This window comes from Bos grunniens, chromosome 7 (genome assembly GCF_055505025.1).
Source record: "Bos grunniens cultivar Pamir isolate PY7600 chromosome 7, Bosgru_T2T1.0, whole genome shotgun sequence".
Taxonomy (NCBI): domain Eukaryota; kingdom Metazoa; phylum Chordata; class Mammalia; order Artiodactyla; family Bovidae; genus Bos; species Bos grunniens.
In genome coordinates this window covers 48,981,672-48,996,890 of record NC_141171.1, presented here as the reverse complement: position 1 = coordinate 48,996,890, position 15,219 = coordinate 48,981,672, and the positions used below count along the sequence as shown (strand labels likewise).

The 15,219-nt window shown below is 46.6% G+C and overlaps 1 protein-coding gene across 8 annotated transcripts in view; it reads left to right on the top strand.

Moving 5' to 3' along the window:
* Positions 1-14,859, top strand: part of KLHL3 (kelch like family member 3) — a 299,223-nt gene extending 284,364 nt beyond the window's left edge. For all 8 annotated transcript variants that reach the window (XM_086411747.1, XM_086411748.1, XM_086411745.1 and 5 more), the window contains 3 exons: positions 3,232-3,372; positions 5,977-6,120; positions 10,251-14,859. In XM_086411747.1, the coding sequence (XP_086267873.1) occupies positions 3,232-3,372; positions 5,977-6,120; positions 10,251-10,279 (314 nt within the window). In that variant the 3' untranslated portion in view covers positions 10,280-14,859. The remainder of the gene's footprint in view (positions 1-3,231; positions 3,373-5,976; positions 6,121-10,250) is intronic.
* Positions 14,860-15,219: the final 360 nt, after the last annotated feature.

Sequence of the window (15,219 nt, the reverse complement as noted above, 5' to 3'; positions counted from 1 at the left end):
CAGAGTCGGACACGACTGAAGCAACTTAGCAGCATGCCTCATTTATGTTTAATCCTCATCACAACCCTGCAGGGGTTCACAATATAGCTCACACAACGTAACTCCACTCAGCAGGTTTAGAAAGTGAGTCAACCAGGGGTTAGTTAGCCCAAGGTCTTGTCATTCGTCATTTTCATTAGTCACTGGCAGAGTCAGGATTCCTACTCAGGTCTGTCTCCCTTCAAAGTTAGCTTTTTCTGACCTCAGGTTATCTGAGTCTCGTTCTTATGAAGTCCCAGTCTTCCCTGGAAAAGCTAAAGCTTGCCTGTCTTTGTCTTAGGGGGTCAAAAGTCAGGTTTGTATTTGGAGATAAACTGGTGTCTCTTCCCCAACTTTTCTTCAGATCAGCCCCCTTCCTGACGTGGGAGGAGAATAAATCCCCATGTGTGGCCCACTTTGGCCTCCTGGGGGAAGACCAGGAGCTTTGGGATTTTCCAGGAAGTGGAGCAGCAGCCCCTCCTTCCCTGCTTTGTCTGCTCCATTCACGTGGGGGCCCAGGGGAGAGGGTCTGGGAGGGCAGACGGAGGCTCTGGGGGCTGGGCACCGGCTCTCTGTCCCCGGTTCCTGTGGCAGTGGTGACGGATGACCACCCTCGCTGGCGGGTAGGCCATGTGACTTCTGGGAAGGGAAGCCACAACTGAAAGCTTTTCCCCACAATGTTATTACTTTATCTTTTTTGTATTTTTGAAGATTGAGTTGTGATCTCATTTATACCACCAAACACATGACCACATCCTCAGCATTCCTTGAAAATTAGGCTGTTTTATTTTATTTTATTTATTTTTTTACGCTGTTTTAATGTTTTTCAAGAATCACTGTATACTCACTCACTAGTTAGAAAAAAAAAAGCTGTATGATTCCATTTAAGAAGCATTTGTGTTTGGAAGGCTATTTTTAGGGAGCTCGTCTCTGCCGATCCTGACAGGTTGGTCCTTCCTGAACACGCAGCACATGCCTGGAGGGCAGGAGGTCTGGACCTTGGTTCTGGGTCCACTCGAGTGTGCTATGTGGTCTTGGCCTCCACTTTTTCAGGTGTGAAATGAGTGGGTTGCAGTAGGTATTCCTGAGGGTCCAGTTCAATTCACGTCTCCTGGTTCTCCTTCCTTCACAGGGCTCTTTTAGCAATTTCAGTTGATAGTATTGCTAGAGTCTTCTTTTTCTTACTGGAAATCCTATGTGTGACTGAGGTGTGAGAGCTAGTGGTCACAGCCCAGGGAGCAGGGGCAGCTCCTCAGGAGCAGAGCAGCACCCTGAGGTGTGTGGCTGTTCCCAGGAACACCTGGAGCAGAAGGTGTGGAGGGGCGGCCCTGAGCAAAGCCAAGCACAGAGCCACCTCAGAAAGTTCAGCCTCCTTCTGTGGATAGAGCTGCCTCTGGAGGCCTTACTGCTCTGTGTTGGGCTGCCCAGGGGTCACTGCTGAGTGGATGTCCCTCAGGTTATTCGTGCCTCTCACCTGGGCCAGAGGCCCTGGATGGTGACGAGGGAGGCACAGTGACCTCAATTCAGGGGGCGTCTCCTTCCCCGAGATGGATTCTTTCCTCAGTGCCCTGGCCTCAGGATCCCGGGGCAGTGTTTCTTTAGAGCTTCACCTCCCTAAGATCCGGGGACGCCTCCCCTCTGGAGCTGGGCACCCACGTACTTGTCCTAGTAGGTGTTCTCTAAAGACCCAGAGACCCTGGCATGTGGGCCCCGGTGGCTCACACTGTTCACCTCTGCGTGAACTTTAGCAGAGGAGGCCGCAGAAGGGCTTGGTGTCCCTGAGTGCCTCCTCAGCAGGGGTGGGCAGTGCCAGCAGAAGTCTGTGCAGAAAAGAGGCCATCTCTAGGTTCCAGCGTGTGCTTGTTCCTCTGAGCATGGAGAAGGGGAAGGTGAGGCAGCTTGGGAACACAGTGAATTGTATTTATTAACAGGAGTTCATCAGATAGCCACTGTTGATGCAACACCACCATCTGCTGTTAGTTTAGGGCAACTGCGAGGAACCATTTGCACCCTCGCATAATTACTGGTGGGATTTTATACGTCTTGTCATTCAAGCAGTATTTGTTGAGAACCTACTATGTGCCATCAGGCACAGGGCAACCGACATGATAAGGCAAGCGTGGTTCTCGTCCACGTGAAGTTTATATTCTGGAAATTGAGACCTTGGGTCTGAAACCTGTCTGCACGTTGCAATCACCCGAGGCACTTTTTCTGATTCCTGGCCAATGTCTCTGGGAGTGAGGCTGTGGAAATCTATGTTTTCAAAAATTCCCCAGCTAATTGAGCTGCAGCCTGTCCATGGAGTGGAGTAGTCGGTGGTCCACTGAAACTACCCATCTAGTCCGGCTCCCTCACTGTACACATGCGAGAACCAAGGCCTTGAAAGGGCAGCACCACCTGGTGGGCAGGTTAGAGACACAGGTCCAGAACCCAGGTATCCTGGCCACCATGTCAGCTGCCTTTTCTAGGGCACTGTGCCACCCACCTGCTTTCTGGATTTTATTTCCTTGATTGTATTGTTGTTGTTGTTCAGTCTTGTCCGACTCTTTGTGACCCCATGGACTGCAGCACGCCAGGCCTCTCTTCCTCATCCTCTCCTGGAGTTTGCCCAAGTTCATGTCCATTGCATTGGTGATGCCATCCAACCATCTCATCCTCTTGTATTAAAGGATGACATCCTCTTGGCTTGTATTAGAGAATGTCAAAAGGTTATGCTGAAACCTATAAACGATGCAGTCCTGGCCCTCAGCTGAGGCTTATCACTACCGAGAGTGGTTCAGGGCCCCTCTGCCACTTAGGAGAAGAGCCCAGGGGCAGAAAGGATGGCTTCTGATTCCAGATAAGCAGGGAAGTCTCAGCAGTCATGATCTCAGCACACCTGCTGTGTCGTTTCCATTTGAAGTCTCTTTACTACACACACACACACACACACACACACACACACACGTGTATTATGTATATTTGTACGTGTCTCTAAATAGAAATGAGGTCATATTTGCCTTCTATTTGGAGGTTTTCTGGTTGGCGATTTTATGAGGCAGGCAGGGTGTCATTATACTTGTTTTACAGACGAGGACCCTGAGTTCTAGAGAGACAAAATAGCACTCCCCCTGTCACCCTGCTGGTGATGACTGTCCAGGACGGGTGCCAGGCCTCCTGGTTTCTGGTCGTGGCAGCCAACCTGAGGCTGGGACTCTGTGCTCTGCCTTTCAGGGGTTGGGGTCCTCAGTGGGCAGCTGTACGCCACAGGTGGGCACGATGGGCCCTTGGTGAGGAAGAGTGTCGAGGTTTACGATCCTGGAACAAATACCTGGAAGCAGGTGGCAGACATGAACATGTGCCGACGCAATGCAGGTAATATGATGGCTCCTTCCTGTTTTCCTTATGGGGAGGTTGTGGGTGTTTTCTCCTTGCAAACACTGGCCGTAAAAGAGGCAGAACGGAGAGCTCCTGTGGCCTGGGGCTGAGCTTGTATCCTGAGCAGGGAGTATCCATTTGCTGGGCAGGGAGAGCATGGAACCCCCAAAGCTAGCCAGAGGGCCCCCTCTTAGAGGCAGAAGGTTCCTTCCCTCCCAGTGAAGCATGAGGACTTTCACTGCACATGGATGGACTCAGACCCAGAGGAGCAGTGTGCCCAGGCCCAATGGCTTTGTTGGGCAGCTAAGCCTAGAGCTGTGTGGACAGGGCCACACAATGACACTTGGTTCTATCTTTTCTTTGCCGATGTCTGAGAACCTCTCACTTCCCCCCAGAAACTGATTTCCTTCCTTTCAGTGGCATCCATGAAAGGATTTGTGATCCATTCTCCAAAAGGACCACTTTCCTTATTCTCTTGTTTGTATTTCCTGTCTCTCCTTCCCTTCCCTTCCCCTCCCCTTTTCCTTCCTGTAGGAATGATTTTCCTTAGAGTGTTTAGAGTTTTGTTCCTGGAGATTGATACCTCTATTAAACCATTTCCTTTTATGCCTTTGCCCTATGGGTCATGTCTTATGTTGGTATATCTTGCTTTATGCCTTCTCACTCTATCCAAGTGTTAGCTTAGCCCAACTTCCCTGGCTGGAAATACAAGCAGGTGACTTTCAGGCATACTTATTTCCTTTATACTCAAATTACCTGTTCGCTAAACCCATTTGCAGCTGACTTGTTGAAAGTGTAAATAGAGGGGAGTTTATTAATTTGCTCATTGTCTAAGCCTGCTGTGATATAACCTGGCATTTGGCCTTGAGCCACATGAATGAGGAATTACAGAACCTTCAAGGCAGCTAATGCAAGGATTAGGTTTAGATGTAAATGCATGTGTAAGCACACATTCGCATATAGATATTTCTATTTTTTATAACAAAAATAGAATCTTGCTGTAATACTGCTTTATTAAAACCTGCCTTTTTAGATCCACTTTACAATCTTTTATGAGTATCTTATTATAACACTAAGCCTATTTACATAATATTATTGTAAATGGCTGTAACATAATTTAAAGAGCCAGGCTGCTATTGGACATTTAGGTCATTTCCATCTTTTCTGTAAGTAATGCTTTGGCTATTATAAATAGCCTTTATAGCTAATTAATGCACACATTTAAAATTATTTCTTAGAATAAAAGGTCAGAAGTTAAATCTTGGATTCAGAGGGAGTATGTGTGTTTTTGACATCACCTAGGAAAGTGGTGCCTTTTATGCTCACCAGTATTTGAGAGTATGTTCACCAATACTGGTTATAACTACTTTCTGAGTATCACTCACCCCTAAATTGGGCTTCCCTGGTAGATCAGGTGGTAAAGAATCCATCTACGATGCAGGAGACCCCAGTTCAATTCCTGGATCCGGAAGATCCCCTGTAGAAGGGATAGGCTACCCACCCCGGTATTCTTGAGCTTCCCTGGTGGCTCAGATGGTAAAGAATCCACCTGCAATGCAGGAAACCTGGGTTCAGTCCCTGGGTTGGGAGGATACCCTGGAGGAGCACATGGTAACCCACTCCAGGATTCTTGCCTGGAGAATCCCCATGGTCAGAGGAGCCTTGTGGGCTATAGTCCATGGGATCGCAAAGAGTCAGACATGACTGAGCAACTAAGCACACAGCACAATCCCTGAATTAGGGCTTCCCGGGTGGCAAAAGTGGTCAAGAATCCAGCTGGCAGTGCAGGAGACATGGGTTCAATCCCTGGGTTGGGAAGATTCCCTGAAGGCGGTCATGGCAACCCACTCCAGTATTCTTGCCTGGAGAATCCCCATGGACAGAGGAGCCTGCTGGGCTAAAGCCCATGGGGTCGTAAAGAGTTAGACCCGATTGAGCATCTGAGCACATAATCCCTGAATCTTATTTTGAAAAAAAAACACAGAATATTTGACTGTGGCCTTTTAAAATCTTAATGAGCAGTACTTACATTTCCTATTCTTGAGTCCCTGTTACATGAGACCTTGCCCCCAAACCAGCTGCCTCTGAGATCAGGGTGGGTGGAAAGCCTTTTCCCTGAAAACTGTATGTGGATTTAGACACCAGTTGTATGAAGCGATTACAAGCACAACCGTTAGTGCCCCGCAGTGTTGATGAAACACGGCTTATCAGGGAACCAAGCAGAGTAGAAGTAGTGTGGGTGAGATCCCCTGAGCTGTCTTCTTTCTTAGCTCAGACTGAGTGTGGGAGGCCTGTGTGCCTGTGCAGTAGAACGGGGCCTGTACCTATGGTGCTCTGTGCCAGAGCAAGGAACATCTGTGGGCCTGCATCATTGTGAAAGCTGCCTGGTCAGAGACATGACCTTGTTAGGAAGGGGGCTCCTCAGAGCCCAGTGACTGTTGGGTATTCATTCGTTGAGCAGAGTTAAACCTGAGGAGCCAAATATCTATTGTGCTACCACAAAGGGAAGGAAGAGCGCCCCCAGGGCAATCTAGACTTATCTCTCGCCCATTCTCTGTGCTCCTGCTCTCATGCCTCCTCTGGCCTCTATTTGATTCCCAGGGGTCTGTGCAGTGAATGGGCTCCTGTATGTGGTTGGCGGGGATGATGGATCCTGTAACTTGGCTTCGGTGGAGTACTACAATCCTGTCACTGACAAGTGGACACTGCTGCCAACCAACATGAGCACAGGGCGGAGCTATGCAGGTCAGTGTGCTCCACCCTACCCGCACCCCCACACTAGGGCCCGGGATGGGGTGGGGCAGGTGGGGCCCAGGTCAGGTCAGTTTGCTTAACTTGGGACCAAGTGCCTCCTCCAGGGATGGCAGATGATTGTCACATGTCACCACTCCTTCATGCTGTGCCCACGGCAGATACCTGTAATTAACACTCATTTCCCCAGTGAAATTGAAGGTAGCCTCCGAACTCTTAACAGTGTTCCAGGGAATCCCTTCCAACTGATCTGAGTTGTCATAAGAGGTTTTAGAATTTCATTGCCCTTCCTGACCAGCCTCCAAAACCAGGAAATACAAGATAATGTACATGTAAGTGCTAAAAGAAATGTGCTACACAGGCTTTAGGACATGACATGCGAGAAGTGGCAGAGTTAGGGAATACTTCCTGGAGGAGACAAAGCCTACCTAAACTTAAAGGCTGGGTCAGAGCTACACAGATAGCTGTTTTTTGCTGGGTACCCACTCCCTGCACCACAAAGCGGTGTGTTAGATATGGTAACTATTTCACAGCTTAGCTACTTCCCCTCATGTCAGACATTAAGTAGTTCTCAGAGTCTTCTTTTGCTATGATAAGTAATGCTCTAGTAAATAACTTTGTTTATAAATCTTTACCTACAAGATATTCTTTTCAACAACCCTCTGGTTGAATGAGACTGTATCCTTCCATTTTATAGATGATGAAACTGAAGTTTGGAATGTTTAAATAATCTGTCCAGGATCAAGTGACTAAAAAAAGTGTCAGAGTCAGAATTCAAACCCAGTCCTAAGCCCATGCCTTTTGTGCTACCATAACTCAGGGTTGGGGGATGAAGCAAGAGGCTGGAGGGAGGGGGGAGGAAAGAAGCTGCTGTAGAAGCTTTTTTTTTTTGGCATGTGAAATCAGTTCCCTGACCAAGGATTGAACCCATGCCCCTTGCACAGGAAGCACAGAGTCTTAACCACTGGGCTGCCAGAAAAATGCCTATGGTAGTGGGTGTGTGTGACAGTTTTGGTGAGGTGTAGGGCACAGGATCAGAGTTGGTGGGGCTGAGGTCAAGGGTCTCCAGGGAGACAAGCAAATATATCTATGTAGCTCAGCTCCTTGTATCTGGTTCTCCAGAAACTGGAAGAGTTAGAGCTAACATTTATTTATTGAGCACATACAATATGCCAGTAATTGTCCTAAGTATTTTATGACCATTATCATTCACTATGACTCCAGTGGTATTCTTATTCTATTTTACATTAGAAAGGTCATTATTTCATTTTGTTTGGCTCTTAGTGCAAAGGAAGACTATGCCATGCAGGCTCAAAGGGCTTTGTATTGCGTTCTGTCTGCCCAAAGCTTCAATTAATGAATTTATTTTACCTTTTTTTTTTCCCTCATTGAGGATTTTTATCAACTAAATAGAAAAGATTTCAGGGCATTTTGGTCCTAGAGTGATTCTGTTCTCACTGTTACTTATTAAAACCAGCACTCTCATTTTCTCTCCAAAGCTGAAGTGAAAAGTGCAGGACATTTTCCTATATGAGGCAGGGAGGCCAGTGAACGATGCCCCCTTGGCTCCATGTGAGTCTTAATGAGAGGGGAAAGTGCAGGTGTGAGTGGTTAGAGTTTTGGGTATCTGCTGAGTATTTCATGTCCATTTCTTTACTGTTTGCTTACTCCAGAAGTAGGTGGCAGGGAGACGAGCAGATGTGCAGTTTATGTTCAAACCCATTGACTGAGTGAATCTGTTATCTTAGAATCGACGGAAATGGCCTGAAGTGCAAAGATTTATGGACAAAGTTATTTATTGGAGCATTATTTATCATAGCAAAAAGCTGAGAAATACTTATTGTCGGACGTGAGGGACATAGCTAAATAAGCTGTGGAATATTTATACAGCAGACGTGTTTTTAATATGAGAATATGTTTGTGACAGGCTATTAGGTTAAAAAAAAGGATGATGCAAAGTATATGTACCATGTGAGCTTGGTCGAGCAGTCCTGGGTCACAGGGCTTGGACTAGCTCCTGCTTACAGAAATGGATATTGGAGTCACATCTGAATTCAAGTCCCAGCTTTGCCACTAGCCCTGGCCTCTGGGCAAGTCAGTCAGTCTGATTGAACCCCCGTTTTCTCATTTGTGAAATGAAAATAAAATCATATCAAGCCTCTTGGGGCTGTTGTGAGAATGAAATGTGAGAATATGTGGAAAGCGCCTAGCACAATGCCTGTCTGGCAGGTAGAAACCACTCAGTGGCTGATTATGACTATCATTAGAAGTCAGGATATATTCTAAAAAAGAGAATGGTGATTCTCTTTGTATGTAGGGATTAATTTTTTTTTTCTTGGTGTTCTTCTGTGTTATCTAAAATTTCCGTAATGGGAATATTTTATTTTATAATCAGAAAGCTTATATAAAAAGCAGTACAGGAGCCTGCTTTTTAAAGAAATGCTACCTTGAGAAGGAGGAGCCTCAGATGCAGGCAGGATGTTCTGAAAGGCAGACAGCACATCTGGGTCTGAGGACGTGGATTCTGCCACCTCTGATCTTTTCTGTCTGAACCTTTATCCAGATATTGACATGAAATGCGTGTCTCAACAGAATCTCACCATTTGGGTGTCCTGGGCTTTCTTTTAGCGATGTTCTCTCAATCTTATTTTCAACCAGATTTGATAGTCTAGTCATGGGAATATGTTAAAGTAGGGCCCCTAGTTATACCTTACCTGTAAGTTAGAATTTGGTTCAGCTGCAGGTACCAGAAAACCTGTCAGGTACTTGCTTAAATAAGGAAGTATCTTATTTGTATGTATGTATTTGTCCCAGGCAGAAAGGAGTCCCTGGCTAGCCTGGAGGTTCAGACTGTTATTGAAGAATCAGGTTCCTCCTGTCTTTTCTGTTCTGCCAGCTTTATGAATAGCTCCTGCTGCCCCTTGCACCTTACGTGAGCTTCTTCCGGCAGGTCAAGGGAGAAAGCCAAAGCTGCAGTACTGGCAGACTTGTATTTACAATTGCATAGGCCAGGATTGCAGCACCTCCAGCTGCAAGGAAGTCTGGGAACCTGAGCTCGAAACTTGCTACTCTCAGTAGCAGAGGACAGCAAGTAGAAGGGGTGTTGGGTGAGTCAGCCTGCAAATGTCTGCTGCACAGCTGCAGCCCATTACACGTAAGATTTTAGGCTCATAAGTTAGCTGTTGAGTGTGGTTCAACTTGGCTAAAACAGTAACACATACAGACATGTTTGGAATGTTTATCCACGTGTAGAATTTAGCATTGGAGGGATCTTTCAGTTAGATGGGCTTCCGTTGATAGCTCAGTTGGTAAAGAATCTGCCTGTAACGCAGGAGACCCCAGTTCAATTCCTGGGTTGGGAAGATCCACTGGAGAAGGATTAGGCTACCCACTCCAATATTCTTGGGCTTCCCTTGTGGCTCAGCTGGTAAAGAATCCATCTGCAATGTGGGAGACCTGGGTTCGACCCCTGGCTTGGGAAAATCCCCTGGAGAAGGGAAAGGCTACCCACTCCAGTATTCTGGCCTGGAGAATTCCATGGGGTTGCAAAGAGTCAGACACAACTGAGCGACTTTCACATTCAGTTAGATGACCTTAAATATATGGGAACGGAGCCTAAAGAGGTACATGGACTTATCTGAAGCCACAATGCAGCTTGAGCGGTGGCAGAGCTAGGATGGGAATTTACTTGTTCTTGCTGCCATGAAGTCAGTCCATTGTTCTTTCCAGTTCATTTCCATGTCTGCTAAAAGGGGGCATGAATCACTCATCACTTCTCTTAAAGTGATACAAACTTAGAGCTGTGAGGTTTCCAGTGAGGGTGCTGAGTGCTGGAAAGAGGAGTCATTACAGTATGAGATGAGTTGGTGTGATGATGCGAGGTGAGACCTCTCATCTGTGGCGTTGAGGGACTGTGCTTTATGTTTAAGCATCTTGTGGGGACTTAGCTGTTACAGCAGGAAGCAGCAGCTGCTGACAACCTGAGTCCACAGGCCCTTTAGTGTTTGGTCATGCCCATTTCCCTTGACTGTGGCTTGGGATGTTGTTCATGAACTCCTTGAGACTCTGAATAAGTTTGCAGAAACTATTAATAATATGGTAACTTTCTCCCCCTTTCATCTTAGGTGTTGCTGTGATTCACAAGCCCTTGTGACCCCAACTCCCACTGCCAGGAGGTGGAGGAAGGGAGGGGTGCTGCCTGTGACTCAGCACAGCAGGACCACGCTGGTTGGATGCCACTCGCTGCCGGAGTCTGCAGTGGGGTGGGAACTGCCCTCCTCCAACTTGGCAGTATTGTCTGGGTGGGAAGACAGTGGTTGACCCCTGGCTTCCATGAGGTGTTTTGTCTCCTGCCTTGAGCAGTGGGTTCCTGATAGTTTTGGCTGCACCTTTGAGCATAGTGTGTGTGTGTGTGTGTGTTTCTATAGGGGTATTAGAGAAGCTGGAACTTGTGTGTGTGTGTGTGTGTGTAGGGGTGTGTGTGTGTATGTGCGTGTGCAGAACGTTTTGCTTCACTAAGTTGGGGGATGATGACGGTCTACTCCATTTCTGTACTACTGATCCTTCCGCTATGCTAAAAAACAAGTCACAGAAGCCTCTCTTCTGGATTGGCCCATGGGGACCTTGGGACTACGAAAGCTGCTGTCTACTGGAAGTGCAGTTGGACACACCAGGAATGTCCAGAAATGACCAGGCCCACGTGCTGGCCTAGACCACTGGCACTGTCTGCAGAAGAGTGGGGCTGTCCTGAAGCTGCCCCGTGTCCTCTGTGCACTAGAACTAAGACCGTGGGTTCTCCAGCCCCTTGACTGGGTGCTCTTCCTTCACCTCTTCTCCCAGAAGTTCTCATCAGAACTGCCTGGTCTCCGGGCCCCTGGTCTTTGATGTAATGGATTCCAAGTTTGGGAGATTTTGTGTCTCTTCAGCTGAGAAAACTAGCTCTTCAGTGAAGCACTGAAAAACACACTGGAGAAAAAAATACATGGGAAATAAAAGCAACAAAACCAAGTGGGAGGGCTTTGGTCCTTGCCCATAGCAGTCTCAGAGAAGACCCTGCTTCTGGGTTTTCCTGGGATAGGACGCCTCTGTTTATACTTATTATCCAGGTTTAATTATTCAGAGCATCCCATTTTACTCTCATAAGTGTTCTGGTTTGGTGGTGAAGTAAAAGGTCACCCTACCTCCAAACCTAAAGATAGGTTTTTCCTTGCACTGGATGGACTCGTGTGATTCAAATGGACACGGATGACTTTAAAGGGGTGTACCGGCTGGCCCTGGCCATCAGCAGTCTGTGATGAAGGTCCTAGTCTGTCTGACACCCTTGTCCTCTCCCCCATTCCAGGCCTATACCGTCTCTCCAGCCCTCAGAAATCCCACTCCTTGCTTCCGTGAGGGGAGACATGGTGCTAGGCCCTGGATGTGTGATGTCTCTCAGGAATACTTGCATTTTGAGAGAGGAGCTTGATGAAAGGTTTGCTAATTCACAGGTAAAATGATTAATGACACAACTTCAGGCATCTGGAGAGGGGTATTTGAGGGTGCACAGACTCACTTGCATTTAAAAAAAAAGAAGAAGAAAATTAAAGCTGTACTGTTCCTGAACTAGCAAGTTGCTTATATTGGAATTTCCAGCATAAGGAGGGGAGATCTTATGTCTGGAGCAGCCTCACAACTTGGGGACTGGGATTTACCCTCCCTGTTGTCAGGGTCCACCCTTAGGGAGCCAAGGAGCTTTATGAACCCTGACATTGGACTTCTGATACAACTGGGCCCCTTCAAGCAGATTTTGCAGGAGGCTGGCATTCTTCCCACTTCACCCCAAGTTAGAAACCCAGGACTCTCCCCAGCGAATTGGCCACTCTGTGTATTTACTGTATATTTATCGTGCACGAACCACTCAACTCTCTTGAGGGGGAAACATCTTCCGATGTTGAGCAGATATTATATCAGTGAGATGTTTGGAGAACACCAAGGCACCCAGGGTCTTTAGCAGCCTTGGGAAGGGGCTGAAATATCCAGCTTTGATGGACCTGGAAGAACAGTTCCGAAGATCCAAAGAGATCAAGACATGCTGTTAGCTGGGCTTTCCGCCCTTAACTGGCATGGAGGTGGCTGTGGTTTCAGAGCCCTGCCTGACTCTGGATCAGAAGCTGAAGGAATGTGCTTTCTGTTCCAAATGTTGTTCTCCTCCCTCTCTGAGGAAGGTTTGGGACTTTGTTTCAGGGTGCGTGTGTGAGTGTGTGTGTGTGTGCATGTGTATTGGTGATAAGGTTGGGGGTTGGGGTCTGATGCGTGCCGTCACACAGCTCCTGATTTCAAATGAAACGTGAAGTACCCCCCAACACTTAGAAGCTGAACTTTAATGCTTATCATGCTTGTGTAGGGGAGGCTACTGTTCATGGTCATCTTCCCAGAGAGGGTCCCCTCCATGAGAGCTAGCCAGCGTGTTTTCTGCTTTTGGATTTTTGCTGTTGGCCCCTTCTTACGTCTCCCTGCCCAGGAAGTGCTGCCCCTGTTGGCAGTGTTCTGAGGCTGTGTTCATCTCACCTCCATGCGTCCTTTCTCATGGGGACTAGAACACTGGTACGTCATCACCAAAAAGCCAATGTGCTGTATCTGCCCGCAGATGCCATCCAAAACTAGCTCTCCCTTTACCACCATATGATTTTCTCCCTACAGTGGGCACAACAGACTTATTTTCAAGTCTGTGCTGGTCATGTGGTAGGTGAGCCCCCCATACCCCTATTCTGACAGCCACAACTGCTTGTGAATGCAGCTTTGCCAGTGGTGTATCTGAAGTCTGATCACAGTGATGAAATGGAATTGCAGCCCAAGGTTAGAAGCAGCTTAGACTCTACTTGGATACTGATTTGGACAACAGAGAAGTCAGACTGAATTCCAAAGTTATTTCTCTTAAGTACCCAATGGCATCTCTCCATCTAAAAAGTTGCAGTATTATGCAAATGAAAGTGACCTCATTTTCTGCTATGCAATAAGAATACTTAATTCTTTTTGTGACAAACCAGTTGCAATATCCCCTAAGATGCTTTCTGAGCTGTCTTACTTTGATATCTGTTGTGTAATGTTTGTATCTTCCTGAGCCAGATGCTTTCAAAGATTGCCTTTTTATAAAACTGAAGCTATAGCTTTCAGGCTAAAATTTTAATGTAGATATTTTTATAAAATAATTTTTCACAATATTTGAATTGCTTCTTATTATCCATGATAATGAAATGTTATGTTCTATTGTGCCATTCACTCGAACATCATCCATGCCTGTAGGTATTTTCCCTTTGTTTCTCACCTTACCCAAACTGATTTTTCAGTAGCTTCAGGCTGACTTGGAGGCTTCTTTCTTACAACACATGCAAGGGAGATTGCTAAAAAACACATAAATCACTGGTGTTTTTTTAGTTGTTCAGGGTTTAACAGTAAGCCTAATGCAGCACTTACCCATCTATGATGCCTGTCTGCTTTTTCTGGAGACAGGCTTTCGGCAGGAGTGAGGCAGGGTGAGTCTGGTTGGCCCATCTCCTGGCATCTCTCACAGTCTGGCCTGGAGTCTGGCATGGAGAAGCCCAGGGAAAGGCCTGCCCTTCAGCATATACTCCAAGGAGGTTCTAGGTCCAGCTGACTAGTCTTCATTCTTTCCTATATCCTTGTTCTTCAGAGCTTCAGGCCTAAGCCCTTTGCTGCTGGATGATGTATGTCCCTTGAGAAAGCATCTTGTCAAGGAACTTGAAAAGAGTGGTCATGGACCCTGCTAAGAATGTGATCAGCGTGTGCTTTGCAGATGTTCATACTATACTTACAACTTACTCGTCTCTTGAGCTGTGTCTACACTCCAGGCTCTATTTTGTGTATTTATCTGGCAATTAGTCTCATGTAAAGAATCTTTATTATTTTTGGGACAGGTGCCATTTGACTTGCCTCTGTGCTCCCCATTCGTACCTTGGTGGATCAAGTTGGGAAGCTGAGCAAACTCATAATCCAATTAGCTGGAGTTTTTCTGTTTGCCGAGAGAGGCGAGGAGGTTAGAATGTATTTTTTTTTGTTTTAAGTTTTTGCACTATTTAGAGTCCTAAGCCCCTCATATTCAGCCATGCTGTGTATCTATTGCCCAAGCAGGAGAGCTCGCGGCACCTCTGACATTTGGGAGTGTCAGAGGTCTCTTCCATAGTGGATAATCACAACCTCAGAGCCCCTGCGCACCCCTTGTCATGGGGCTCGTGACTTACAGATTCAGCATTGGCCAAGCAGTAATTCATGGGACTGGAGCATTTGGAGCAACAAAGTGCCCCGGTGCTACGTTCTCACCTTTGGTTATGAGATTTCAAGTTATTTTATCCCCTTTTCAGTGGCAATAAGAACCTTTGTTGGACTTCTTGTTTAATTCGTACATAATGTGTAAAATACTTTCTTTGAAAGCAAATTCAAGGCACTGAATCTGTATGTCTGTGTGGGTGCTGTGTCCATGTGGCTGTCCATTGGCAGGCAGACTTGATCCCTGACGCCCTGTACACCACACTGCATGAGTCAGGTCCTTGATCGGGTGTTCTCTGCTTGGATGGTAGGAACCACAGAGCTTATGAAAGAACACTTGTCACCTGCTCCATCGGTTACAGTGCTAGCTGAGGAAAACAGTTCCTCACATGTATTCTTTTAACAGGACTCGTGTTCTAGTTTCCTGTAATTTATGTTCCTTTAATTTTAATAAAAGCTGAACTGTGAGAACCTTTCTCAGTATTTTATTTCTGTCACCCAGGCTGTCTATCCTGTCTCAGACATGAAAAGGACAGACCCACTCCTGCGTGCTTTTAGTTAAAAAATATTTTTTCTTCAAGATGTACTGGACAGAGTCTGGGTTCCTTTGGTGTCTATTGTCTGGCACAGTGCCAGATCCATGAAGCTCTTCAGTGAGGCCCAGAGAGGCCAGTCCCCTCAGTGGGTATGTGGACAACTGCCGGGTGATCACTGAGAGGTGAGTGAAATGGTGTCAGGCACCAGAGGAGGAAGCAGAGATTTGGCTATAAATAAACTGGTTTTTTTTTTAAAGTTTATTATAAGAACTAGAGATTGTATAGATATTTTGTT